Source organism: Giraffa tippelskirchi, chromosome 3 (assembly GCF_054371585.1).
Source record: "Giraffa tippelskirchi isolate mGirTip1 chromosome 3, T2T-mGirTip1v1.2.pri, whole genome shotgun sequence".
Lineage (NCBI taxonomy): Eukaryota > Metazoa > Chordata > Mammalia > Artiodactyla > Giraffidae > Giraffa > Giraffa tippelskirchi.
In genome coordinates, this window is record NC_137277.1 from 54,152,450 (window position 1) to 54,177,075 (window position 24,626).

The following is a 24,626-nucleotide window of genomic DNA, read 5'->3' on the forward strand; positions in this document are numbered from 1 at the left end:
CAGAGGCATTAGCACCAGGCATTGACCCCTATGTGTGATGACACCAGACAGCAGACTGGCAGCCCTGGTCTGCCACCCAGGCCCCCAGGGCACTGGCTTCTGAGGCCTCCTGGCCCTCAGGTCCTAGTTAGAAGCCTCTGGGCACGTTTCCAGAACCCGGACAAAGACAGCCACCAGGGTGGAGCCCCACTTTGGAGGACATTTTGGCAGCATCTCCTGACCTTCCAGTGTGTCAGGGGTGATGGGAGGCGTGGCTGTGGTGCACTGGGGTGTCTGAAGCTGGCCGTGGGAGGCCATGTCATACTTGGCTGCCTTCCTGTGTTCATTCTCATAACGAATTTCTTGGACTGGCCATTTGAGGTCACTCCTCTGTGCTTCCTTGTGAGATGGTTTTGGCCTCTCTGAGCTGTGACTCACTCATCTAGGCAAGAAGTGGGGTGGAGGAGGCTGGATAATAAATCATACTTAACCCAGTCATCAGAATCCTACTCAGGCATTAAAAATCATGAAGTAGATCTCTATGTTCTGAGATAAGAAGATGGCTACAATCAATTATTAAGTGGAAAAAAACAAGTTGCATAGTAGAATTTATGGTTTGATCACATTTGAGTAAAATGAGTTCATGCATATGGTAGTATATGCATAGAAAAAAGTATCTAGATGTAGGTATGTGCTGTGCTGTTCTCAGTGGCTTCAGTCGTGTCCAACTCTTTGCGGTCCATGGACTGTAGCCCACCAGGCTCCTCTGTCCATGGAATTTTCCAGGCAAAAACACTGGAGTGGATTGCCATGCCCTCCTCCAGGGGATCTTCCCAACCCAGGGATCGAACCCACGTTCTTTACCGCTGAGCCACTGGGGAAGCCCAGATGCAGATACACTAGAGTGGGAGGTGATGATAGTTCTGTAACATCAATGTCGGGAGGCTGCCTGAGGCCCATGTGCTTCTAGATTTGAATGCAACCCACCTCCCTGGGACTAGGCAGACACCCACCCAGCAAGTCCCAGAACAGGAGACCCAGACAATTCCCACGTCCCTCAGAGGAGGTGGAGATCTGAAAGAGATAAAAATCTCAGCACAGTGGCACTGGAAGGGATAGGGGGACAGTATGAAGTCCTATTTTACCGGTGAGAGGACTGACCTAAAGGGACAGAAGGAGCCAGTGTCAGGGACGCGTCTTCTGACCTTGGGGTGAGGGAGGGCACTTCCACTGCCCCTTCCACACCCTCTGGTCTAGTTTTCTTTCCATCATCAGTTAACTGTCGAGATCACGGTGAGGAAGATCCTCGCACTGTTTTGCTCATACTGGCGTTTATCTATCAGCTGTTAGGGTGATGACCCCAAGTGTTAGAGAAGGACTTAGGAATATCCTTTGATGCAACAGTCCCTTAAAATAAAGCTGGCACTTTTCTACAATTAGCAAAATTACTGGTCATCCTGGGATAAGCCTGAGAAAAGTCAGAACTTGATGGTTTTAAACACATTCAACACTCAGCTGACGGCACTAACAGTGATGTGACCTTGGTAGTGATTGACACCTGGTTCTGAGTGGGCTGCATGGTGTTCTGCTGCAGGTTTCGCAGAGGTCTGCGCAAAACGGGAGGCACGATGGTGGGGCGCTGAGGCTGGGAGGTGAGGCAAGAGGAGACTAGATGGGGCTGGAGACCAGAGCAGGGACACTGCCTGTGCAGAAGCCACGTGTCCCAGTCACGTCCCTGTGAGGGCTGGGCAGTGTTTGTAACGGTTGAGACCAGTGGCTGAGGGGCCACAGAAAGAAGTAAAAGTGAAAGTGTGAGTCACTCAAGTCGTGTCCAACTCTTTTCGACCCCATGGACTGTAGCCCGCCAGGCTCCTCTGTCCATGGGATTCTCCAGGCAAGGATACTGGAGTGGGTTGCCATTCCCTTCTCCAGGGGATCTTCCCAACCCAGGGGTTGAACCCCGTCTCTGGCATTGCAGGCAGATTCTTTACCATCTGAGCCACCAGTGAAGCCCCTCAGGGGCCACAGTCCTGGGTTCAAATCCCCACCTCCTCCACTTTCTCATGTCTGTGCCTCAGTTTTCCCATCTGCATAAGGGGGATCCAAGCACCCACCTCATAGTGGTGTCATGAGTTAACCGGTAGGGAAATAGGTAGGATGTAAGCCCTTGTTAATTAGGAAAAGAGCTATAGCTGTGCAACTACCATAGGTGGAAAGAAAGCAGAAAGAAGCAGTTCTCCCGAGGGCGTGGCCCTGGGGTAGGGAATCGCCCTAACCTCCTTGTTTACCACTCTGAGCTGGAGTGGGTTGCGTTCCCGCTGACTCTGTCTCCCTCGGTTTCAGGTGGGATGGTCCGTGGAGCCGGCCCCAGGATGCTCCCCGGGTGTGGATGACGGAGCCGCCAGCCCCCTACGGATGCCGTGCCCCAGTTTCCTGACCCGGGGGCCCCGCCCGGCGCGGGCCTGAGTTTCCGAGCAGCCACGGCGCAGGGACCCGGGGGAAGGGGCTCGGCGCCGGCGGGAAACATTCTCCCCCAGCGACTTGTCAAGATGACCAGCCTGTTCCGCCGGAGCAGCGGCGGCGGGGGCGGTGGGGGCGGTGGGGGCACGGCGGGCGCTCGCGGGGCCGGGGCCGACGCGACCGCCTCGCAGGAGCTCAACAACAGCCGGCCGGCCCGCCAGGTGCGCCGCCTCGAGTTCAACCAGGCCATGGACGACTTCACGACCATGTTCCCCAACATGGACTACGACATCATCGAGTGCGTGCTGCGCGCCAACAGCGGCGCCGTGGACGCCACCATCGACCAGCTGCTGCAGATGAACCTGGAGGCGGGCGGGGGCGGTGTCTATGAGGACAGTTCCGACTCAGAGGACAGCATACCCCCAGAGGTAGGGGCGCGGCCCCGATCCATCCTTCAGCAGGAGCTCCAGCAACTAGTTTGAACCTCTTAGAGGACTTGAGTTATACTCCTGCCTGAGTTCCACCTGGGGAAACTGGTACCCAAGTCAGCCCAGTGGCCTTGGTTTCCGGGCAAAAATCAGGCAGTCGCTCAGCAAATACTGAGCACCTTCTCAGGGCTGTGCCAGGCACTTGCTAGCCCCTGGGTCAGGGGTCATCAGAGTCAAGGAGCTTATTCAAAATGTAGACACGTAGGTCCCACCCCAAAATACCAAATCCCCTCTCCAGGCTGGTGCTGTCTGGTCTGTATGTTTGGAGTCTTTGGGTATCCGCTTAGGTCAGCACAGAGTTTCTGCCCTCATCAGAGCTCACAGTCCCAGTAGGACTAGAGGCAGGTGTCCGGCAGTGGCAGTCCACAGGAGTGAGTGCTCAGATGGGGAGAACGGAAGCAGCAGAGAGGAAGAAATGGCTGCCAGAGGAAGGGTAAAGAAGAGGGAAAGGTGTGCAGAGGCAACAGCTTGTGCAGAGGTAGAATAGAGCAGGAGTCCTTAGGAGCTGGCAGCAGGACCTCTGTCAGGTTCCTCGAGTGAGCAGAGAGCAGGAGGCCTTGCAGCTGACAAAGAAGGGAGAATGTTCTAGAGCAGCAGGAACCACGGGAGACAGGTGACCCATCAGACTTGCGAGTTCAGTTCCTTTGACGGAGGCATGAGGGATACTCAAGCAGTTGTTTCCTTTCTCCAGGGAGGTGGCTGGGGCAGAAGGGACCCACCCACCGCTTTGGCCCACCTGCTGGGTGTGGCCAGGCCTCCTTGACCCCTCCAAGAGTTCACATCTGGCCTCCCATCCTTGGTAGGACCTTCAGTCCTGGGCCCAGTAGTGGCCCCCGGAGTCTTTGAGAAGAGGGTCACTGCCTGCAGGGGCACCTAGCACATATAGCCATGGATAAGACGGAACGACCCAGCAAAATGGATTCAGCTCTTCTCTTTGCTGAGTCCCAGCCTGGGCCAGGCACCATCCTATATGCTTTAGATGTATCATCGCTTCGAATCTTCATACACTTCATGAGGTGGCATTGTTATTACCCCGTTTACAGTGAGAAACCTAGACCCTGATGTGGCCTCAGTCCTGAACACAGACCTGCAGGTGGCCATTCTCCATTAATCAGAGTCATCCTGCCAAGCAAAGCCCCCTCGCTCTTCCTCCTGTCGGGGTGCTGCCTGGGCATTCTTTCTCTCTGGGTGGGGGAGAAGCTCTGTGGGCAGTGACATCTGGCTCATCCCTGTGTCACCTGCAGTGCCCAGGGCAGTCATTGGACATAGCAGGCGCTCGGGGAGTGTTTGTTGAATGACTAAATGTTGCTGCTGTCTTTGCATGGCTTTCTTTAGTCTCTTTTCCTGGGAGAGCACACCTTGGCTCTGCTTGGATCAGCCAGTGGATCCTCTTTGCGAAGAGGAGGTGTGTGTGTGTGTGTGTGTGTGTGTGTGTTTGCAGATACCGCCTTTAATTGTGAGCTGGAAGGAAAGTTCTCTGCAAACACTGACCCTTCCACAGTCTCATTTGTCCTGACAGCCTGGCAGGTAGGATCGTATTTCCCCTCCCTTGTTCATGGCACCCACAGCCCCATGACCCTGTGTAAAACTCCCCTGATGCCCTCGATAGTAGGCCTGTGCTGTGTGTGCTTCTGTTTTTCTAAGTATTTTGCTTTCCAGATGGAGCCCCTTCTCAGCAGCCCCCTTGGCTGTTTCCCCAGCCCTCATCTTTGGAGCTCTGCGTGGGCCCGTCGGCAGGCAGTTCCTGAGCCAGCGGAAAGTGCTGCAGAAAATTTATGAGCAGCAGCTGGGCTGACAATAACTGCTGACTGGAAAAAGCCCCCTCTCTGGGGGCTGATGAATGGTGGGCTGGCCCGAGGGGTATCCTTGCCACAGAGAAATGTCTCCTGTCAGATAAATGGCCTGGACCTTGGCCCCCAGAGCACCTGGCAGGCATCCATCACCCACACGGGGCTAAGCCAGGAGGCCATGGAACCAAAAACTTCATCACCTTTAGAGCCAAAGGGACAACCTCACTGTGGCTCTCATGGGGTTGCAGGGGGAGGGGAAAGTGGAGGTCAGAAACACGACTGGGGTTACTTCTCCCCGAAGACTGGGGGTCAGCCTTTCGGGAGTGTGCCTGGCCTGCTGTCTGCCTTCTCACTTCATCCTGCTCCAGGAGCCTCTGATGGGCGTCTGGTTCTTGTAGCCCCTGGAGGCCGCACTAAGGGGCAGGAGTGGCTGAGGAGAAAGGCCTCACACCCCCCTCCTGTGCGGCGGGCTGTGGAGGCCTGAGGGGCAACTGCTGCAGACCTCAGTCAGAGGGACCCCCAGCCACTTCCTTTTGGGAACAGCTACTTCGGAACTTGCCCCTCCTCATGCATCTGACTCAGACCGGCTTCGGGGGGGGGGGCGGGCAGGCTGGCCACTGAGGGGCAGCGGTGGGCTTGGCCTGTGGGCCCCGTCCCTTAGAGCCGTGGTGTGCCAGGGACCAGGGCTGGATCTTACGGTGTTCTTGCTCGCTCTCCTTTTCTTGTGGAAATTGGGGGTAAGGAGAGCAGTGGCCCGAAAGGCAGCTACTGCCTTTTTTTTTTTCCTGCAAAAGCATCTGTTTAAATACTTTCCGCCTCAAAGGAAAGAACGTTAGTGCATTCCAGAGCAGGAGGCCTCCTTGGGTCAGGCTGGCTGGGTGTATACAAAGCGTGGCAGTGTGTGTGCGATGGTGGTACGGTGCTGAGCACAGATGCCTTCCAAAACATGAGGCAGTGTGTGTATGTGTGCGTGCTTGCTCACCCACCCCCCCACCCGCCATGGTGTCCCTGTTGAGACTGGGTGCCTGAGAATGGCTGGGCGTGGGCAGGGACGTGCAGAGGCATCTTGGTGGTGACTTCTGCAGACTCACTTGGGATTCAAATTTGGGGCCAGTTGACAGCCTCTGAGCCCTTCATGTGTCCTTTGGTCTTGGAGGTGAGATAGGCACAGAGCTGGGGAAGGGCTGGGTTGGGGACTGTGTGACCTGAGCTCTCCAGATTGGTGGCTTCCTCCAGCTCCAGACTCCTCTGGGGAAGGGTTCAGATCAGTCCATGCAGTAGGAAGCCTGGCCTTTGGCCAGCCTTTGGCCTCAGCTGCCCCTTTTCTCTAGCTCCTGGATGAGGAGAGGAGTCCACGAGGAAGGGCCTGGGCCCTCACTTTTCTGCTCTCTGCCCTGAGAATCCAACCTGGGTGTGGCGGCATTGTGTCCGAATGAGAGACTCCTGCTGTAGACACCACATCCAAGTTAGAGACTCAGTTCTAGAAACAGTGTGTGGCTTTTGCTGTGTTCATCAGTCAGCCTGTGCCTCAGTTTCCTCATCTGTAAAATGGGGGTGATGATCCATAACCTACTTTGCCAAGTTGTTTGAGCTTAAGGTGAGTTAATCGATGTGGAAATTCTTTGAGAGAGGATAGGAATGATAAAGGTATTTACCAAAAGTAACACACGAAGAGAAGAGTCCACAAGGCACAATTGGCAGCTCAGTGAAGTTTCATCAGCACCTGGATAAAGAAGCATCAGCAGAGCCTGGAATCCCCCTTATGTCCCTTCTCAGCCTCCCCATCCCCAGAGGTCACACTGCTCCAACTGCGAGCCCTGTGAAGTTGTTTTGCCTGGTTTTGAACCTTACTTGGATGGCTCTGAGCATTCCTCTGGGGACATGTGCATTCACGTCTGCTGTGTGTGTTGGAATTGTGGGCTCAGAGGTAGCCCATGTGCTGAGTGCCAGTGCAGGAAGCCAGACAGTTTTGCAGAGTGGTGGTTGTATCACTTTCCACTCCCACAAGCAGTAGTGGAGTTCCCTGACTACACATCGCCCACACTTGATTTTTTGTCTACATGTTATTTCAGTTCAAGGAAGGGTTGTTAATATTTCTTTCTTTGTTGTCTCTGATGCAGATTTTGGAGAGGACCTTGGAACCCGATAGCTCTGATGAGGAGCCCCCACCTGTGTACTCCCCACCTGCCTACCACATGCACGTGTTGGACAGGCCTTACCCCCTGGCTCCCCCCACTCCACCTCCCCGGTAAGAATCTCCCCTCAGAGTGCAAGGCAAGGGGCAAGAGGATGGGGGTTGGGTTGAGTGCAGCAATCCCAGACGGCAGCTTGGCTGGGTCCCTCTGTATTACACCCAAAACAGGCTTCTACTGCAGCAAAACTTGCTTTAGCTAGAACCCAAGGAGAACTTTCAAGCTCTAAGGATTCCAAGAACAGACATCCACTAACTTCCTACTCTGGGCTAGGCGCTATGCTGAACACCGGGCAGGACATAGAGTTAAACAAGGCTCAGCCTTCACTTTCTGGGAGTTTATAGTCGAGGGAGACGCAGAGTGGGGATGACAGACACCTGGAAGCTGTACTGACGCTTCCCTTCCTGTGCCCACGGCAAACATCACTGATTGATCACCGTGCTCTTGCCTGCTCGGGTAAGACGGAACCTCAGAATCCTCTTCATCACAGCGCTCACTCCCAGACAGTCATCAATAATCAATGACATGGATATTTGGGGTTCTAGGGAGATTGTGGGGATTTTTAAGCAGTAAGAGCAAGTAAGTCTCTCTTACTAGGGTAATCGGAAGCAGAACAGTAGACTGCTATGTGCCTGGAGACTTTTTCCAGGTCAAGGACTCTGTAATTTAGAAGTTTAAAATGAAGCTGGTCTCTGAAGTGCTTGTTTTTCTGGGCTCTGCATTTGAGGTGGGGCTTCCGGTATCCTTGCCTGGGAAATCCCATGGAGAGAGGAGCCTGGCAGCCTGCAGTCCATGGGGTCACAAAGAGTCGGACACGACTGACCAACTAACACACTTTCCCTGGTGGCTCCGGTGGTAAAGAATCCGCCTGCCAATGCAGAAGACTCGGGTTTGATCCCTGGGTTGGGAAGATCCCCTGGAGAAGGAAATGACACACTCCAGTATTCTTGCCTGGAAAACCCCATGGACAGAGGAGCCTGATGGGCCGCATGCAGTCCATGGGGTTGTGGAGTTGGATATGACTTAGCGACTAAACAACAACAAGCATTTGAGGTGGCTGTTGGAGCCCAGGTTTCTCTTTGTCCTGGAGCTGCTCATCCTGAGAATGACTGAGGCCTGGGATGGGGAGGGCTGGGGGGGCCTGATGGGACAGGAGACTTGCTCCAGTGGATCTTGCCTTCTGGGGATCCTGGGAGTCCCAGGCAGTAGTAGTGGAAAACTTTATGATCATACAGGCATAGCTAACAATAGCAACTGCCATTATTAAGCACCCTTCAAATGCCAGAAAATGGCAAGGTTCTTTACCTATACCATGGCATTCAAACCATCTGACAACTTGTGAGGTAGGCACTGGTGTCGTCCCCATTTTATAGATGAGGAAACTGAGCCCCAGAGAGGTTTCATAACTTCCCTAAGACTACAAAGCTCGAACCTGAACCCAGGTCATTCTGACTCTAGAGCCAATAAACACCATCCCCTGCTGTGTCCTGTCATCCCCTAATGAGAAAAACCTCTGTGATTGTAGCTCAGGGAGCTGACAGTGGCCTGTGAAATTGTTGGGGTGGGGAGCATTGTTTGAAGTCAGGGACAGAAGCAGAGCTGAGGCTGTAATGAGGGAGGCATAAGTGGATAGTCTGGGTGAAATCTTGGTAGAACTTGCAGCCCAGTATGGGTCACGGTGCCCAGGGCTAAATGATTTTCCTTTGACATTTTTTTAATATTCCAAGATGCTTTTGCAAAAAAAAAAATAGTTAAGTTTCTATTAGGCAGAATAGTTCTACCTATTTTTCAGAAGGGAAAACTTAGCCCATCAGAGACAGCATTCCGCTGTAAACCTGGCACAGATATCCTAGCTGCATCCTTCTCCCCCTCCCCAGGTATCGTGGGTAGAGGAGGGCAGAGGTCATGCAGCCTAGTGATAGGAGCCCCGGTGGGGGACGAAACGACCTCTGCACTAGACCAAGGCTCCGGCAGCCTCACTCACACCCCGTGACTTTGGACGAGCTACTGCCCTTGCCTGAAGTTCAGGGGCTTGACCTGGAAAGGAAGGCTTTGCTGGGCTGGGAGTGGATCCAGGGAAGAGAGCCTGTGAGCTGTGGAGTCAGACAGAGGCTGTATTCTCTCCACCTCCCCCTCCCTCAGCCGTCTAACTCCTGATTCTTGAGGTGCCTTTGGCTCACTGCTTACCCTCTCTGAGCTCCATTTGCCTCATCTGTGAAATGGGAACACTCATTCCCATCTCAGCACTCTGGTGAGGGTTGAATGAGATGCTGTGTGGGGAGCACTTAGCACTGGCCCAGGTATGAACCAGACGTGTTAGCAGACGTCCCACCCCAGCTGCACAGCGGGCCTCTGAAGTCAGCTCTGAAGGCTGCCCCCAGAGGCTGGTGTTCAGAAGAGTCAGGCCCCACCTCTGCACACCTGCCGCTTTGCTCTGGGCTGGCCCTGCTAGGCCCAGATGGCCCAGATTCCCACCCCCTACCCCCACCCCCAGGGCCTCATGCAGTCTCTCCATCCGGGACCTGCATTTCTAGCTTTTAGGAGCTATCTGAAGCGGGCAGGTGCTGAACTATGTGTGATACAGAGACGAGGACTCTGCTTCCTGGACCTCCCAAGGAGATCGGAGTCTGAGGGCGGGTATAGACACAGGGTAGGGTACAGCGAAGGCAGCCTAGAGGAGCTGATGTCCAAGCTGTAATCTGCCGAAGTGGAGGACAGGAGGGCATTCCAGGCAAAGGCAACAGCGGAGGCAGGAGACGGGACCATCAGAGAGAACTCCAGGAAGTGTGAAAAGGCCTGGTGAGGCTGAGAGGCCAGCAGACAGTGGAAGCCCTCGTGTGTTTTCCAAGGAGCTCTGACCTTATCCTGCACCCAGGGGTTCAAGCAGGAGGGTGGCGGGATCATGTTAGTGTCTTAAGCATCTCCTTCTGGCTGCTGAGGGCAGTCAGAGTTGAGTTGGGGGGGGGGGGTTGGGGGGGCAGGAATGGCCTGGCTCCTTCCTGCCACCTCCAGTCACTGGACTGCCTTGAGACCAAAGGTGGAGCAGGGCTTGCGAACTTCTGGGGCGCAGAGAAGCAGGAACCATGCCTGGAATGCCGGGACCCCTGGGCCCAGGTTTCACCAGGATAATTTGTATGCCCTGGGACAGGCCTGACCCCATCTCGGCCTCCTTGCCTTTACCAGAAATCTTGCTTGGAAGGCTTGTCGCCGAAATCCTTCTGGGCTCTCATATTCTTCGGGTAAGCCTGGGGGGGTCTGAATCTATTGGCACTCGAGTTCTAGTTCTGGGTGCGGAGGCAGAAACTCTGGGCCAGAAGAGCCTTCCCAGCCTTTCCTCTCCTTTCCTTCCCCCAGCCTGTCCTTGCCTCTTTCTCCTGAATGAAAGCCTGGCTCTGAAGTCCGGAGCACCCCTCCTCACGGGCCACCTGCTGTTCTTCTGTTGAAATTACAGCCTTGGAAGTTTTAATTTGCCTCTCAGCTCATTTCTGACATTCCTTTCCGACCACAATGGGGTTGCCTGGGCCGCCTGTGCTCAGGGCCCCCGCTGGCTCTCGAAGCTGTGGGCTGACCTCATCTCAGCCCGAGCCAGGGCAGGGGGCTCAGCCCACCCCCTCCTCCAGGACCGTGGGCCCAGCATCGAGGGACCCTCAGCCTCCAGCTCCTTGTCCCACTCCCCACTTGGGTTCTCAGTAACAAATGGCTCCAGGGGGCCAGCTGCAACTCTGGGGGGCTCTTTTCAGGGCTTTCCTGGGTGACTCTGGGTGTGGTTGCGTTGGAGTGGGCACCCATGTCCCAGTGAGGACCCTGAAACCACAGGAAGGGTGGTGAGACTGGAGGCGATTTCTCCCGGGTGCCAGGAGTGGGGTGGGTGGGGGGTGGGGGGTGGTCTGGCCCTTGGAGCAAAATGAAGTTACCAACCCTGACGGGAGGTAGAGGAGTGATGGAGCAGGAAATGTGCCTGGGATTTGGAGTCCCGGGCTGTGATGCAGGCCCGCCCCCCACCCCTCTGGAACGTTCTTGTGTCTGTATAGCGAAAGGGGCCCAGGGTTCCCTGGCTGCCGTCTGGAGCTTCGCTCCCACCACGCACTTAGCAGCTTGTTATCCTGTCTGCTGCCACCCCCGCCCTTCCCCCTGGGCCGCCAGGCCACCCGCCCAAAATAGAAAAGGAAAGGAAGTTATTTCCATCATCAGTGGCAGCCCGGAAAAGCTCCCCTCCAGTGAGTGGGCGGGCGGGATTCCTGGAGTTGGAGACCAAATCAAAGCCAGGCCCCGCGAGAGCGGCCCCTGCCACCCCCGGCCCTGCCCTCGCCTGCCTCCGCTGTGTGTCATTTTCCTGATTCAGCAGAACACGTGTTCTGCGGTTGCCACGCTGCAGGCCGCCTGGGAGCCACGGGGAGCTCCTGGCCCAGCCCCAGGCCGCCCTCGGGCCTGGACGGCGGGGCAGGAGGCCGGGGGTCAGGGCGGGCACGTGCCCACAGCATCCTTCCTTGTCCCCCCCCGCCCCCACTGTGGACTCTGCCCGCAGCCAGGAGAACAGCCCCTGCTGGTCCCACCCTCCACGTGCCTTTCCAGCTTGCTGTTCAAGGCAGCCTCATGAGGGGCTCCCACGCACCTGGGCAGGGGGGCAGCGGTTGGCAGATGAGGGGACAGCCCCACAGGGGACAAGGTCTCCCCCGGGACCACCCACCAGGTCTGGAGCCTGGGTCTGCTTGCCCTCTAGGGACCCTGGTGTCCCCGGGTCCCCTGATCCCAGCAAACCGACACTGGGGAGGGCGGGGCTGTCGGCCGCTCTGGGTGTCTGTTCACTGGGAGCACACCTGTCACTCAGCACCCAGGAGCTCGTGTTACGCTGGATGCTAGAGATAGAAGCTGAAGGGCTATGACCTCTGCATCCGTGTCCAGATCCACAACACCCAACATGAGCTCCGCGAACGCAGACCTCTCTAGGCCCAGAGACCTTTGTTTGTTTGTTTAGGCAAGACACATGTGGGGTCTTAGGTCCTTGACTAGGGGTCGGACCTGCACCCCTCGCGTTGGAAGGTGAAGTCTTAGCCCCTGGACCACCGGGGAAGCCCCTAGGCCCAGAGACCTTGCAGACACTGGGTGGCTGGAAGCAGTGAGTGTCTGGCACAGTAGGTGTCCAGGCCCAGAGGCGAGGAGTCAGCCAAGGCCTGGGTGAGAGGGGAGATGGAGGGCTGGGCTTCTGTGCTGGAGGCGGCGGGAAGCTTGGGCACACGGGTGCCATTCTGAGCAGGATCCCAGTGTGATGGGCCGGGACACCTGTGTTTGGGCCTGACTGTTCCCTCCTCATCCTCACCTATCACCCTCCAGCATCGATGTGCTGGGCTCCGTGCCCCCTTCCAGCCAGAGGCGCTATCAGAACTGGAACCCCCCACTGTTGGGCAACCTCCCCGAAGACTTTCTCCGCATCCTGCCCCAGCAGCTGGACAGCATACAGGTAACGGGGGTCCCCCTGCCCCCAGCCTGGGCAGCGTCTCTGTGTTCGCGCCAGTCTCTGACCCTCCCTGACTTTTAAGCCCAGGCTAAGCTGCCCTGGGGTGGTAGGAAAAGAAGGCTGAACCAAAAGCCTCCTTCCCATTGGGGCCTATAGGGTTTCCCCTTCCACTCAGGAAGGGGACTGCCCTGAGGATGCTCTCTGGCGGCCGGCATCACCCTAGGCTGGCAGGAGGGGTGCGGGGGCTGGGGTGGAGGGTCATTCAGTGGTAGAAAGGCAGAGCACCTTCCTTCCTTCCTTCCCTGGGAAAGGGCCAGGGTGCTTCTCCCCAGAGGCTGGCCCTTGCAAGCGGTCTCCTCTGAGACGGCCAGGACAAGGAAAGTATGAGTATGGGGACCTTGAGCTATTTGAAGATCACTCTTCAGGACTATTCAGGTTTTGATGAAGGGAACGCTGGTGGGGAGGTCCAAGGTGCCAAGCTGGGGAGGTGGGGAGTAGTTCTTAAGCCCCTGATGCTTCCTCAGCAGAGAGGGCTCTGGTCTGTAAACTTGGGTCTTGCCTAACAACTCAATCTGGGTAGAGGAGGTCCTGGCCACAGGGCGTAGCTGCAGCATCCTGGGAAGGACACGTGTACCCCCTTGCACATGGGTGTTGGCGCAGCACACGCCCTTGTGAGTAGGCGGTCCACATGCTTGCTCCCCTCCTCAGGCCACCTCCAGGGGCTCCAAGCTCGTGAGCACAGAGGGCAGCCTGCCCCCCATGGCAGGGCCTGAGTCCCGGGACCAGGAGAGCCGCTGGAAGCAGTACCTGGAGGACGAGAGGATTGCGCTCTTCTTGCAGAATGAGGAGTTCATGAAGGAGCTGCAGCGCAACCGTGACTTCCTGCTTGCCCTGGAGAGAGGTGGTGTCCTGGGGGGTGTTGCAGCCGCTCCAGGCTAAGGCGGGGCGGTGTCGGCTTTAGCCTGGGGCCCTGAGCTGGAGGTGGCCTCTGTGCTGCTGAGTTGTCCTGGTGAAAGTGTGAAACTGTCAGTCACTCAGTCACGTCCAACTCTGCAACTACGTGGACTGTAGCCTGCCAGGCTCCTCTGTCCATGGGATTCTCCAGGCAAGAATATTGGAGCGGGTTGCCATTGCCCTTCTCCAGGGGATCTTCCTGATCCAGGGATCGAACCCGCATCTCTTACGTCTCCTGCACTGGCAGGCAGGTTCTTTACCACTAGCGCCACCTGGGAAGCAGAGTTTTGCTCACAGGGACCTGAGTCACCAGGACTTAGCAGGAGAGAGGGGCGCCCTCTGAGCTCTGCCCCTCCTTGCCCCCCACACCCGCACTTCTGCGCTGTGCCAGGCGCTGGCGTCTACCCTGTGTGACTGGAGCTCCAGCAGTAGAGGGACTGGGTAGGTGGGTGCGTTCCTGCCTGAGCAGAGGACATTAGAGCAGGAACTCTGGAGGGTTTGGGGGTGTATGGGTTGTCTCTGGGCCAAGGATCCTACTCCCCCAAGCCTGGCTGCCTTCCCCCTTTAGAGTGGGAAGGTTTGGGGTGGGGTACAGCGAGGGGCCTGTGGGAGAGGAGTGTTGTGTGTACATGTGTGTGTGACTGGCAGTGTGTTTTGGTCAGGAGCATGGTGTGCAGGGGAAAGTCTGGTCTCAGCTCTGCAGTAAAGATGCTGGGGGTCTCCAGGCCTTTCCTTTTAGATGAAGGGCTGGACGATCCTGTTTCTCAAGGCCTTGTAATTCTGACATTCTGACATTCCAGGCAGCTGTCAGGGCAGTGCTTTCTGGTTCTTTGAGAGCGCATAGGTGTCGCGTGTGCACATATTGTATGTGTGAGTGATTCTCTCAGCTCAGGTAGCCCCCAGGTGGGAACTAGCTCCCCTGACCAGACTGTGGGCCTTTTCCAGACCGACTGAAATACGAGTCCCAGAAATCTACATCCAGCAGCGTGGCCGTGGGAAATGACTTTGACTTTCCCTCTCCGGTCCCAGGTAACTTTGCCTTCCTGAGAGAGAGGCCTGGAGGGTGTAGGGGGCTCACGCCCCGGGGTGTCTGCATATTTGGAGTTTGGAGAGAGGGTGGGGAACAGGCTGCAGAGGAGAGTTCTGCCCCTATCATCATACACCCTGAGGGATGAGACGGGGCCCCTCTGTAGGGCAGCCCTGGTTCCTGCCAACCCGACGGCTGCTGGAGCCCTCACCTGGGGCCAGCCCTCAGACTGGCTCCACTTCTTAGAGACACTTGAAGCCTGGGCAAGAAGGGAACACAGCATGCCACATAATGTCCCTTGGGGTGCTGGGGGTGGCAAGGGACTCAGAGACCGGGGCGCTGCCCCGGGGGAGCTTATGGTCTTGTGGGGAGTGCAGGAGATGCCTCCAAGAAACACGGAGCCGGAACCAGCAGAGCTGAGGACACACTTGTTAATTATAGCAAGCACACGCTGGGGGAGAGGGAGGATCCATCTGGGAAAGGTTCATTCATTCATTTGGTAGCTGGGGAATATCTCCTCCCGGGCCAGGCCCTGCCTTAGTGTTGGAGGAAGAGAATTTTGAAAGTTTCATATACAAGATGGTGAGAAGCAAGAATTGCCCGAGCGGCTAAGGAGGGCCCCGGGTGGACAGCAGGCTACTGGGCTGCACAGATGGGGGTGGAGCTGGAGCTGGGGACCCCTCGAGAGCCCTGGTTCCGCTCTCGGCATCTGGATTCTGTGTGTGTATGTACAGTGGCCCCTGGTCAGCCAGTGCCCGCCACACACACATGGGCCTCCTGCCTCAGAGAAAGAAGGTACAGCTTTTGCCCCAAACAGATCTTGCATTGAGTGGTGGAGTCGGGGAGGGGGACAGCAGGAGGGGGAACTCAGTTGATCCCAGCCTGGAGAGAGAAAATCCCGTGGAACTGATTCATAAGCAACAAGCTGGGAGCTTAGGCCCCACCAGATGTGCAGCAGGGGGTTTAACGGCAGCCGCATGTCCTTGATCCCGAATTAACCATAGACACCAGGACGGCTGAGATGGATCAGAATGACTCACAGGGACTTAGTGGACAAGGTGACTCGGGATTAGTGTGGGGGCCTTAGGAGGACAGTGAGGGACCCAGGTGGGTGCTGAGGGATCCGGGAGACTCTGGCTGGCTGGCTGGATTCTGACTTAGGGACTCGCCCCATTCTCATTCTGCTTATGGTCTAATGAGTCAGAAACTCCGTGTCTGGGGGGCTCATGGAGAGGTGGACCCTGGCCGGGGGAGAAGGGCATCCCCATGGCGGGTGCCTGCTGTGTGCCCTGAGCCTGCTTCCATTGCCGTGCTAATCCTCACACCGCGTCAGGATGCAGGCCAGCCGGCCACGTGCAGGTGAACTTTCAACAGCCCATAGGGGTGTGGGGGAAGCCCTGGTGCTTAGCATCTGGTAGCTTCTGTGGTGTGAACACTCCAATCAGGGCTGATTTCAAGCTCCCAAAGGCCTTCGCGGGACACGAAGTGGTCAGAGGAGCAGACAGTTGGGAGCCCCTGGGAGCCGGCCCTCCACACACAGTTTTTACAGAAAAGGGGAAAGTGAGACTTGGATGAGGAAGGAAGCAAATGCTCGTTGAAGCGTAGTGTGACTCCCTGCCTGCAGCTCCCTCCGGGTCAGGGAGGAAGCCCTCTCTTTGCTCCCTTCCTCACCTGAGCCCCTGTCCTGGGGGACAGTCCTGACCGCCGCCTCGGGCCTCCACCAGGGCACTGTCCCTCTCCAGTTGGCCCTCAGAGATGTCTTCCCCCTTCCAGGAAACAGCGACGCCAACCCCGCTGTGTCTGAAGATGCCTTATTCAGGGACAAGTTGAAACACATGGGAAAATGTGAGTCTGGCCCATGCCCCCTCCCCAGCTGTTCCCAAACAGGCCTGTGGCTTCCCGGGAGGGAGGGAGCCACCCGGCATTGTTAATGCCTGCTGATTCTTGGTGAACCAAAGTGACATTTTAATCACTGACTGGCTCCCTTCGCTTCCCTGCCTTACTTCCCTGTGCAGCTGAGTCTGGATACAAATTAAGTTTTAAATCCTCTTGAGCCAGCTGTCTGCAGAAAAATGATATTGTACTGGGACCACGTCCCACCCCCCCCCCACCTCACTTTAGAGTTCACATTCTTTGTGCTTTGAGGCGACTGCTTGGCTGGGGCCAACCGAGTGCGGAGGCCAAGCTCGGTCCACTTTCTGCGGGTGGGAGGCCCACCGAGTCAGTGGCCTCTTCCCGCGGAGGCCCGCCAGCCCGGGCACGCCTTCTCATCCCTCTCTATCCCCTCAGATACACAGCCACCCGTGAATGAGGCTGCCATGCCCTCAGGCCCCATTTCAGAGAGAGTCTTGGATTAGTCATGGACATCCCAGAACCAGCTCTGGAGGTGGAGGTGGGGAGATGGGGAGGTGGCTGGAGAGAAAGCCCAGATGCATGGCTGTCTGTCCCAGCGGGGCCAGGAGGAGCACCTGGATGTCTGCTGCAGGCGGCGGGGCCTGAGCTGCCCCTGCAGTACCTCTCCCACCAGCCCGCCCCGGTCCTGGGGGCTGCCGGCTCACAGGCCTCTTTGTCCCCAGCCACCCGGAGAAAGCTGTTTGAGCTGGCCAGGGCCTTCTCGGAGAAGACCAAGATGAGGAAGTCAAAGAGGAAACACTTGCTGAAGCATCAGTCGTATCCTTTTCCAGCCTGGCTCTGGGTGGCGGCGGCGGTGGACGCAAAGGGCACTGAAGCCCTGCGCTGTGCTCTCTCAGGCCGCATCCGCCCCGGGAGTGGGACTGCGCCCTCTCTCGCCCCCCTGCCGTCTCCACAGGGAGGCTTATCTCTGGGTGCCATTTCTTGACACCCCCACCCCCACCCCCAGGCGTGGGGAGCAGGCCAGTGTCAACCCGCTGTAGGCTCAGAAGTTGTCCTACCACCTTTTAACTTCTTCTCTGGGGTCATCTTGGGAGAAAACTTGGCTCTTCCATCGAAATCCGCAAACCTTTCCCTAATTTCTTTTTTTTTTTTTTTTTTTTTCAAACCCTTGTGTCGAGGGCTGACTTTCAATAGATCGCAGCGAGGGAGCTGCTCTGCTACGTACGAAACCCCGACCCAGAAGCAGGTCGTCTACGAATGGTTTAGCGCCAGGTGCCCCACGAACGTGCGGTGCGTGACGGGCGAGGGGGCGGCCGCCTTTCCGGCCGCGCCCCGTGTCCCGGGACGAAGGGCTCTCCGCACCGGACCCCGGTCCCGACGCGCGGCGGGGCGCGCCGCGCCGCGCCCCGGGGGACGCGGGCGACGGCCCGCCGGCGGGGACTGCGGGGGACAGGCTATCCGAGGCCGACCGAGGCTCCCGCGGCGCTGCCGTATCGTTCCGTCCCTAATTTCTTAAGTTGAATTGCTCCACAGACCTTCCCACCTCCTCGTTTCACAGGTGTTGGTCCTGCCTTCTCACTCTTGGTTCCTCCAGTGAAAATATGGCCTTCCACAATTTTACCCAGATTCCCACCCACGCTTATCAGACAGGGCCCAGGATATTAGATGCTGAGCAGCCAATGAAGTGAAGAAGTGAAGTCACTCAGTCGTGTGTGACTCTTTGCGACCCTATGGACTGTAGCCCGATAGGCTCCTCTGGCCATGGGATTTCCCAGGCAAGAATACTGGAGTGGGCAGTCATTCCCTTCTCTGGGGATCTTCCCAACCCAGGGGTCGAACCCGGGTCTCCCGCATTGCAGGCAAACTCCTTATCCTCTGGGACACCAGAGCAGACAAAGGAGAACAGAAAGAAAGTTGTCCCCAAAGATGGGAGCCGGGGAGAGAGTCAGAGCCTGCTACTCAGTTGACCCCCAGAAAAGGAGCCTGTGGGAGGTACTGGGGCATTGGCAGGGGATAAGGCTGATGTGAGGGAGGCCTCCTGAGCTCTGGCTGGGAGGTAGAAGGCCAGGGCCAGGGAGTGGGGAGGCCTGGGAGCCCCAAGGCAGTGCCCACTGATCCCTGGGACAGTTTTCCTGAACGGCCAGCAGGCTGGGGGTTGCGGCATCGACGGCCAATCTCCTGGATGACGTGGAGGGCCATGCTTGTGGTAAGGTAGAGAGGGCAGGGAGGCTGGAGCTTTGAGTTGCCTATGATGGGTAGTCCTCCAAGAGTAGGGCCTGGGTGTTTCACAGGTGAACCCAGCCTGTCAGGGCGGGGACTCCCAACTGTAGGACACGTATCAGGGTTGGTGAGCAGGTAACCCAAAGAAATTGGTCCCCCCAACTTGGTCCCACTTCATCGACTATGCCAGCTCAAGAAGCAACAGTTAGAACTGGACATGGATCAACAGACTGGTTCCAAACTGGCAAAGGAGTACGTCAAGGCTGTATATTGTCACCCTGCTTATTTAACTTATATGCAGAGTACATCATGAGAAATGCTGGGCTGGAGGAAGCACAAGCTGGAATCAAGATTGCCGAGAGAAATATCAATAACCTCAGATATGCAGATGACACCACCCTTATGGCAGAAAGTGAAGAAGAACTAAAGAGCGTCTTGATGAAAGTGAAAGAGGAGAGTGAAAAAGTTGGCTTAAAGCTCAACATTCAGAAAACTAAGATCATGGCATCTGGTCCTATCACTTCACGGCAAATAGATGGGGAAACAATGGAAACAGTGGCAGACTTTATTTTTCTGGGCTCCAAAATCACTGCAGATGGTGATTGCAGCCATGAAATTAAAAGATGCTTACTCCTTGGAAGAAAAGTTATGATCAACCTAGACAGCATATTAAAAAGTGGAGACATTACTTTGCCAACAAAGGTCCATCTAGTAAAGGCTATGATTTTTCCAGTAGTCATGTATTGATGTGAGAGTTGGACCATAAAGAAGGCTGAGCGCCAAAGAATTGATGCTTTTGAACTGTGGTGTTGGAGAAGACTCTTGAGAGTCCCTTGGACTGCAAGGTGATCCAACCAGTCAATCCCAAAGGAAATCAGTCCTGAATATTCATTGGAAAGACTGATGTTGAAGCTGAAACTCCAATACTTTGGCCACCTGATGTGGAGAACCGACTCATTGGAAAACACCTTGATGCTGGAAAAGACTGAAGGCAGGAGAAGAAGGGGACGACAGAGGATAAGATGGTTGGATGGCATCACTAACTCGATGGACTTGAGTTTGAGTAAACTCCGGGAGTTGGTGATGGACAGGGAAGCCTGGCATGCTGCAGTCCATGGGGTCACAAAGAGTCGGACGTGACTGAGCGACTGAACTGAACTTGGTGCCCATTGCCTCTCCTTTCCTTTCACTTCTGAACAGGGGCCCAGCCATGTCTCCACGTAGATCTTTACCTGGAGCACAGAGAGCCGGGTGATGCTTCTGGGGAATATTCTGTGGGGTGTGAGGGGACAGACAAGCCCAACTACATGGAAGGGCCTTGCCTTGAGAACTGTGCTCTGGGCAGTTTCGGTGTTGGGGCCCAGAGGCCTTTCAACCTTCATTCAGTCCGTCCCAATGGCATGTGGGCCAGAAGACACTGCCTCAGACCTCCCTGGGCCCACAGCTGAGCCCTGGTTCTGGTGCCTCAGAGTAGAAGGGCCCCTCGGTGGTCAGGAGACATCCAGAAACAAGGGCTAGAGGGGCTTGGGGGTCATCTGGACAGTCCAGCGTCCCCCATCTCATTTCATAGATGAGGAAACTGAGGGAAGAACTTGCCTAAGTTCTCAGAGCTCAGAGATGGAGACAGAGCAGCAGGCAGGGGTCCTGACCCCACATCTGTAGCTACCTCTCCCCAGACCCCCAGGGGTTAGCATGTGCTTCAGCCACCGTGGTGGAGAGAGCGGGGTCAGCTGTCCTCCCCAGCCTAGGGGACGTGCCTGAGTGGGGAGGCTGAGGTCATTTCCTCTGCGTTTCAGATGAAGACTTCCGGGGAAGGCGACAGGAGGTGCCCGTGGTGGAGGAAGTGCTCAAGGAAGGACAGTAGGAGGTAAGGCCCGGGGCGCCCTGCCCAGGACTGCCGGCCGCACACCCCGGCCGTCTCCCCAGGGTGGGGGTGGGCGGCAGGCTCAGGCATCTAGATGCTGCAGGGCCCGGGTTCTTCCCCTTGGTGTTGTGACAGGGGAACTCATTGTTTGCATTTTCTCCGTTATTCATTCATTTGACAAAAGATGGTCACATCTGCCTGTGCCAGATACTAGGAACAGGAAACAAAAAACCAGCTTTGACCTTTAATCATTGACAGCATGGTTGAGAAGGAAGTGCAGGACACACAGAGCACCCTCAGAACAGTGTGAGAAAGCAGAGATGGCTTCACGCCGGCCGAACCCACACTGTCTCTCTTGCCGGCTTGGGCTTCGGTGGTGGAGGCGATAAGGAGAGCTCTGTCTCAAGGCAACTCTGTCTCTGGATGGAGCCCTGGGCCTGCAGGCTGGTTTTCCTCCTCTTCTCCTGTGCATCCCTGGGGAAGGACCAGGGGATGCCGACACCTCCCCCAGGACCATCCCCGGGGATGCCACCCCTCCCCTAGGCCATCCCCCGGGGAGGAGCAGGGGATGCTGACGCCTCCCCCAGGACCATCCCCAGGGAGGACCAGAGGATGCTGATGCCTCCCCCAGGCCCATCCCAGGGGGAGGACCAGGGGATGCCGACGCCTCCCCCAGGGCTGGTGGACCCAGCCCCTCCTCCCATGCCTCCCCCACCATGAGGCTGCCTGCCCACCCTGCCCCTGTTGCTGTGCTGGTCCCAGAGTGTGGAGGACGCAGCCAGGGGCAGTACGGGGCCCTCTGTCCTCAGCCTGGGCCTCTGGCCTTCACGTGCAGTTGACTCGCCACTACACCCTCCATCAGGCACCTTCACACCCCTACTTCTCTGAGGCTTTCCTCACCCGTGTTACTGCAGCCTCACGTCCCTGTCATCTGGAATGCTGGAAAAAACAACAAACCCAGCCAGGGGAAGGACCCCCTTCCCACACAATGTTACTGCCATGTCCTTCCTGTTGGCCCAAAGCCACCCCCTGTCAGGAGCTTGCTCATCACTTATTTCTCTCCTGAACAGTCCACCTTTTCCCTTTCTAGCTCCGTCCTCAAGCCTATACCCCCCTGCTTCCCATCTTAAAAGCCAGGAGTCCTCAATATGCTTTGAACCATCCAACCTGCAGAGAAGCTGCATCCTCCTTTGCCCATGGTGGGTTGGCTGCCCCCCCACCCCCAGATTGACTCATTCGCCCATGGTGGGTTGGCTGCCCCCCTGCACCCACCAGACTGACTCACATCACCTGCCTGCTCGGGGCCTTTGACCGATCCGCCTCTGGTGCTGTCTTCTGCACGCTGTGCCCGTGGTCTCCCCGTGGCCTCCTGTGGCCCCAGCAATCCTAGGCCCCCTTTCTCTCTGCTGTTGCTTCTGTGTGTGCCTTTGGGCCCCCAGCTCTCCTGGCAGCTCTGCTCTTGACCCTCCTCAAAGTCTCCCTACCCCCAACTCTCCCCAGCCACGCCACCAGCCTCTTTGACGGCAACACTTGTGTGCGGTTGGCTCCAAAGCCTGACTCTCCATGTTGATTCTCCAGATCTGTTCCACAGCCCCTGCTGTGCCCACCACGGTCTTCCTGGCCCCGGGTGTCTACTCACTGAAGCCAGACAGTCCCCTCCTCCCGACTTCCCTGCTTTGTCTCTCTCCTTATCCCTCTCATCACTGCCCTGGCCCTCGCGTCACCTGGCTCACCGCTGTGGGCTCTTCCGTGCCCCTGCTCTCTCAGCCATCACCAGGACACCTCTTGAGTCCTGTCTCTCCCTCACTCTCTGAAAGGGGTCTTCCGCGTGAAGGCTCCTTGGCTTGGTGCGGGGTCCCACCAAGTTCTGGCCCCATTATGCTCTTCTGCCCCTACAAGTGCCCTTGGTGTATGTAGTTCTGTGTAGTTCTGCTGAGTTCCCACTGCATCTGGTCACAGAAGAGGTCAGGCACCTGGCACGGTTCTCAGCCCTCCACAGACAGAAGCATCACATCCACCAAGCGTTCCAGACCCCCACTCCACCTCTAGTGGCCAGAGGCCCCCCTGGTTTGCACGTTGGGATGTTTCTAGGACCTTGGATTGGCGCATGTGACCCCAGGCTGAGTTCCGAGGCTGACACAGAGTCCCTAGGGGAAGGAGAGGGCCCCTGTCTTTAGAAGCTTCTGCCCCAAACTCTCTCTCCAGGAACTAGTGATGAGGGAAGACCATGGGGCTCCGTTGAAAAAGACTTCTCCCATCCCTCTCTCCTGCCAGATACCAGCAGTTCCTCCTTGCCGGGGACGATCCGACCAGCGGAGGCATCCCAGCTGCCGTCGGACAGATGGTGCTTGAGTTCTGAGGCCCGGTGATTCTCTGGCCACAGTCCAGCCCAGCCACTGCCACTTTCCAAGGGACTCAGAACTTCCGAGTTGCCCGCTGTGATTGCAGGAAGGGAGGAGGGTGGAGGCAACAGCCAACCACAGCGCCTCGTGTAACCGGGCTGTTCTAAGGGGAATGGGTGGAAATGCAGGCTCTAACCCCTTTTCTATTAAAAAAAAAAAAAAAAGAAAAAAAAACAACCAAACAGAAGGCAGGCAAGGTTGGAATACCCAAAAGGGGAGGATGATCCTACCAGAGTCTTCTTGGCCCGAGGGTGGAGCCCCTGCCTTCCTCCTGTCCTGCAGGAGAGACCACAGACATGGCCTGACCCCTGCCCTCATCCCGGCTCCCTCTGGGCACCTTGGGCCCTTCATCTCCGTGGCCTCCTGCCTTTCAGCCCCCCCCAGGGGCGCTGGCCTGCGGCCCACTGCTGCACAGAGCCCTGGGCGGTCCCTGGAGCCCTGTCTGAGGGGTGACGGGCCCTGCAGAGCTGTGTGTGCTGCTCACTCTGCATGGGCTCCTTGCTTCCTCCTTTGGGGGCTGGCAAGGGTCCTCAGAGAGATCGAGAGGCAGACCACCCTGGACTGGAGGATTCTAGCAGTGGGGGTCTTCAGTCTGGCAGAAGACAAAAAGCCGGTTCTGGATGGGATCCTGTAGCCCCTCTCCAGCGATGCTGGCCTCCAGTCTGGACTAGAAGGTCCGCTGCCGCTGGGTGGGCAGTGATCAGTTCCTTGGTAAACCTGGGAAGGTGTGGGGCTGGGGACCGTGAAGAAGAGGCTGCCAGCCGGCCTGCAGCCCCAGGCCAGAAGGGTGTGCTGGGTGCCCCTTGCAAAGAGCGACAAGGTGAATGGCCAGGAGGAGAACGAGGGACCTACAGACCTGAGCTAGCACCAACCACTGCCAGTGGGAGGGGTGGGGGGCGGAGAGCCCCGCCTCTGTGGCCCCCCGCCTGGAGATGGGGGTGCGCTGACCTGGGGGAAGCCTGGGTGGGTAAGAGGCTCCAGCTGCAGCGGGGAGCCCGCCGGCCGCACAGCGTTGGGGCGTTGAGAGGAGATGCCAGGCCCGCTGGGGCTGGGTGACCACAAGTCACCCTGAGATAGAGCCTGGCGCGCCCCCCGCAGTACCTGAGGGGGACCTGGGCCGCCTCCCCATCCCGCGGAAGTGCGGTTGCCCTTCAACTCCCCACAGCCCCCTGCACAGTAGAGGGGGAGCCCCAGTCCATGTGTGTGACTGTGTTAGTTCTGTTTCTTCTCCTCCGTGTGGGTTTTTTCCTGGAGCTGTTTCATAGAAATTGGTGTAATAAAGACTTGGTGTTCTCTTGGTGCTCTGACTTGACGGCACCTGGACTGACCCTCCTCTTCTCCTCCCCACACCCCCGGGACCCGGCGCCCAGGGGCCGCCTGCCTGATGCACCCGCAGCTCACGCAGGCCCGGGGCTTGGCCTCTCAGGGGCCCAGTGACACCTGTGTCGCACCACAGCCTCGCCCTCCTGCTGGGCTGTGCGCTTTCCTGTCTGCCTGGGAAGGTAAACGGCTTGCCAACAGGCCAGGGAAGCACCAGTCTGCTGCAGAACTCCAGCTGATCACCTCCCTAAATAAACAGAAAGCTGCCAGGGTACCGGCTGCCTGGGGCTGCAGGAATGTACAATCTCAGTCTTCAAAGGGCCGGCAGAGATCTTCCAGTTCAAATCTCTCTGGCTTTCTCCCTACTGCCTTCTGGGCCAGGGAGCTCACTGCCGAAGGAGGGAGCTGGCATCCTTTTCAGACAGAGCGGTTCTCAAGGTTAAAAAGTTCTTCCTGGTATTGAGCGGTGGGCCTCTTTGTGGCTTCAACCACACACATCTTGATTCTGGGCTCCGAGTCACCCGGGCCAAGTCTCCCCCAATGCCGTGTTGGAGTTCAGTGGCCTCTCTCCTTCTGGGTAAACAATGCAGCTCCCTCCTGCCTCCCCTAAGAAAACATTCT

At 57.1% G+C, this 24,626-nt stretch overlaps 1 protein-coding gene across 2 annotated transcripts in view; it reads left to right on the forward strand.

The window, feature by feature from the left end:
- CUEDC1 (CUE domain containing 1) overlaps window positions 1–23,992 on the forward strand; it is an 83,572-nt gene extending 59,580 nt beyond the window's left edge. The window contains exons 2-11 of one of the 2 annotated variants that reach the window (XM_081585298.1): window positions 2,323–2,867; window positions 6,838–6,965; window positions 12,241–12,367; window positions 13,073–13,265; window positions 14,264–14,347; window positions 16,119–16,190; window positions 16,922–17,015; window positions 18,344–18,405; window positions 20,216–20,286; window positions 22,558–23,992. In XM_081585298.1, the coding sequence (XP_081441424.1) occupies window positions 2,529–2,867; window positions 6,838–6,965; window positions 12,241–12,367; window positions 13,073–13,265; window positions 14,264–14,347; window positions 16,119–16,190; window positions 16,922–17,015; window positions 18,344–18,405; window positions 20,216–20,283 (1,167 nt within the window). In that variant the 5' untranslated portion in view covers window positions 2,323–2,528 and the 3' untranslated portion in view covers window positions 20,284–20,286; window positions 22,558–23,992. The remainder of the gene's footprint in view (window positions 1–2,322; window positions 2,868–6,837; window positions 6,966–12,240; window positions 12,368–13,072; window positions 13,266–14,263; window positions 14,348–16,118; window positions 16,191–16,921; window positions 17,016–18,343; window positions 18,406–20,215; window positions 20,287–22,557) is intronic. The other variant, XM_081585299.1, reaches the window with a different exon arrangement.
- The last annotated feature ends 634 nt before the right edge of the window (window positions 23,993–24,626 follow it).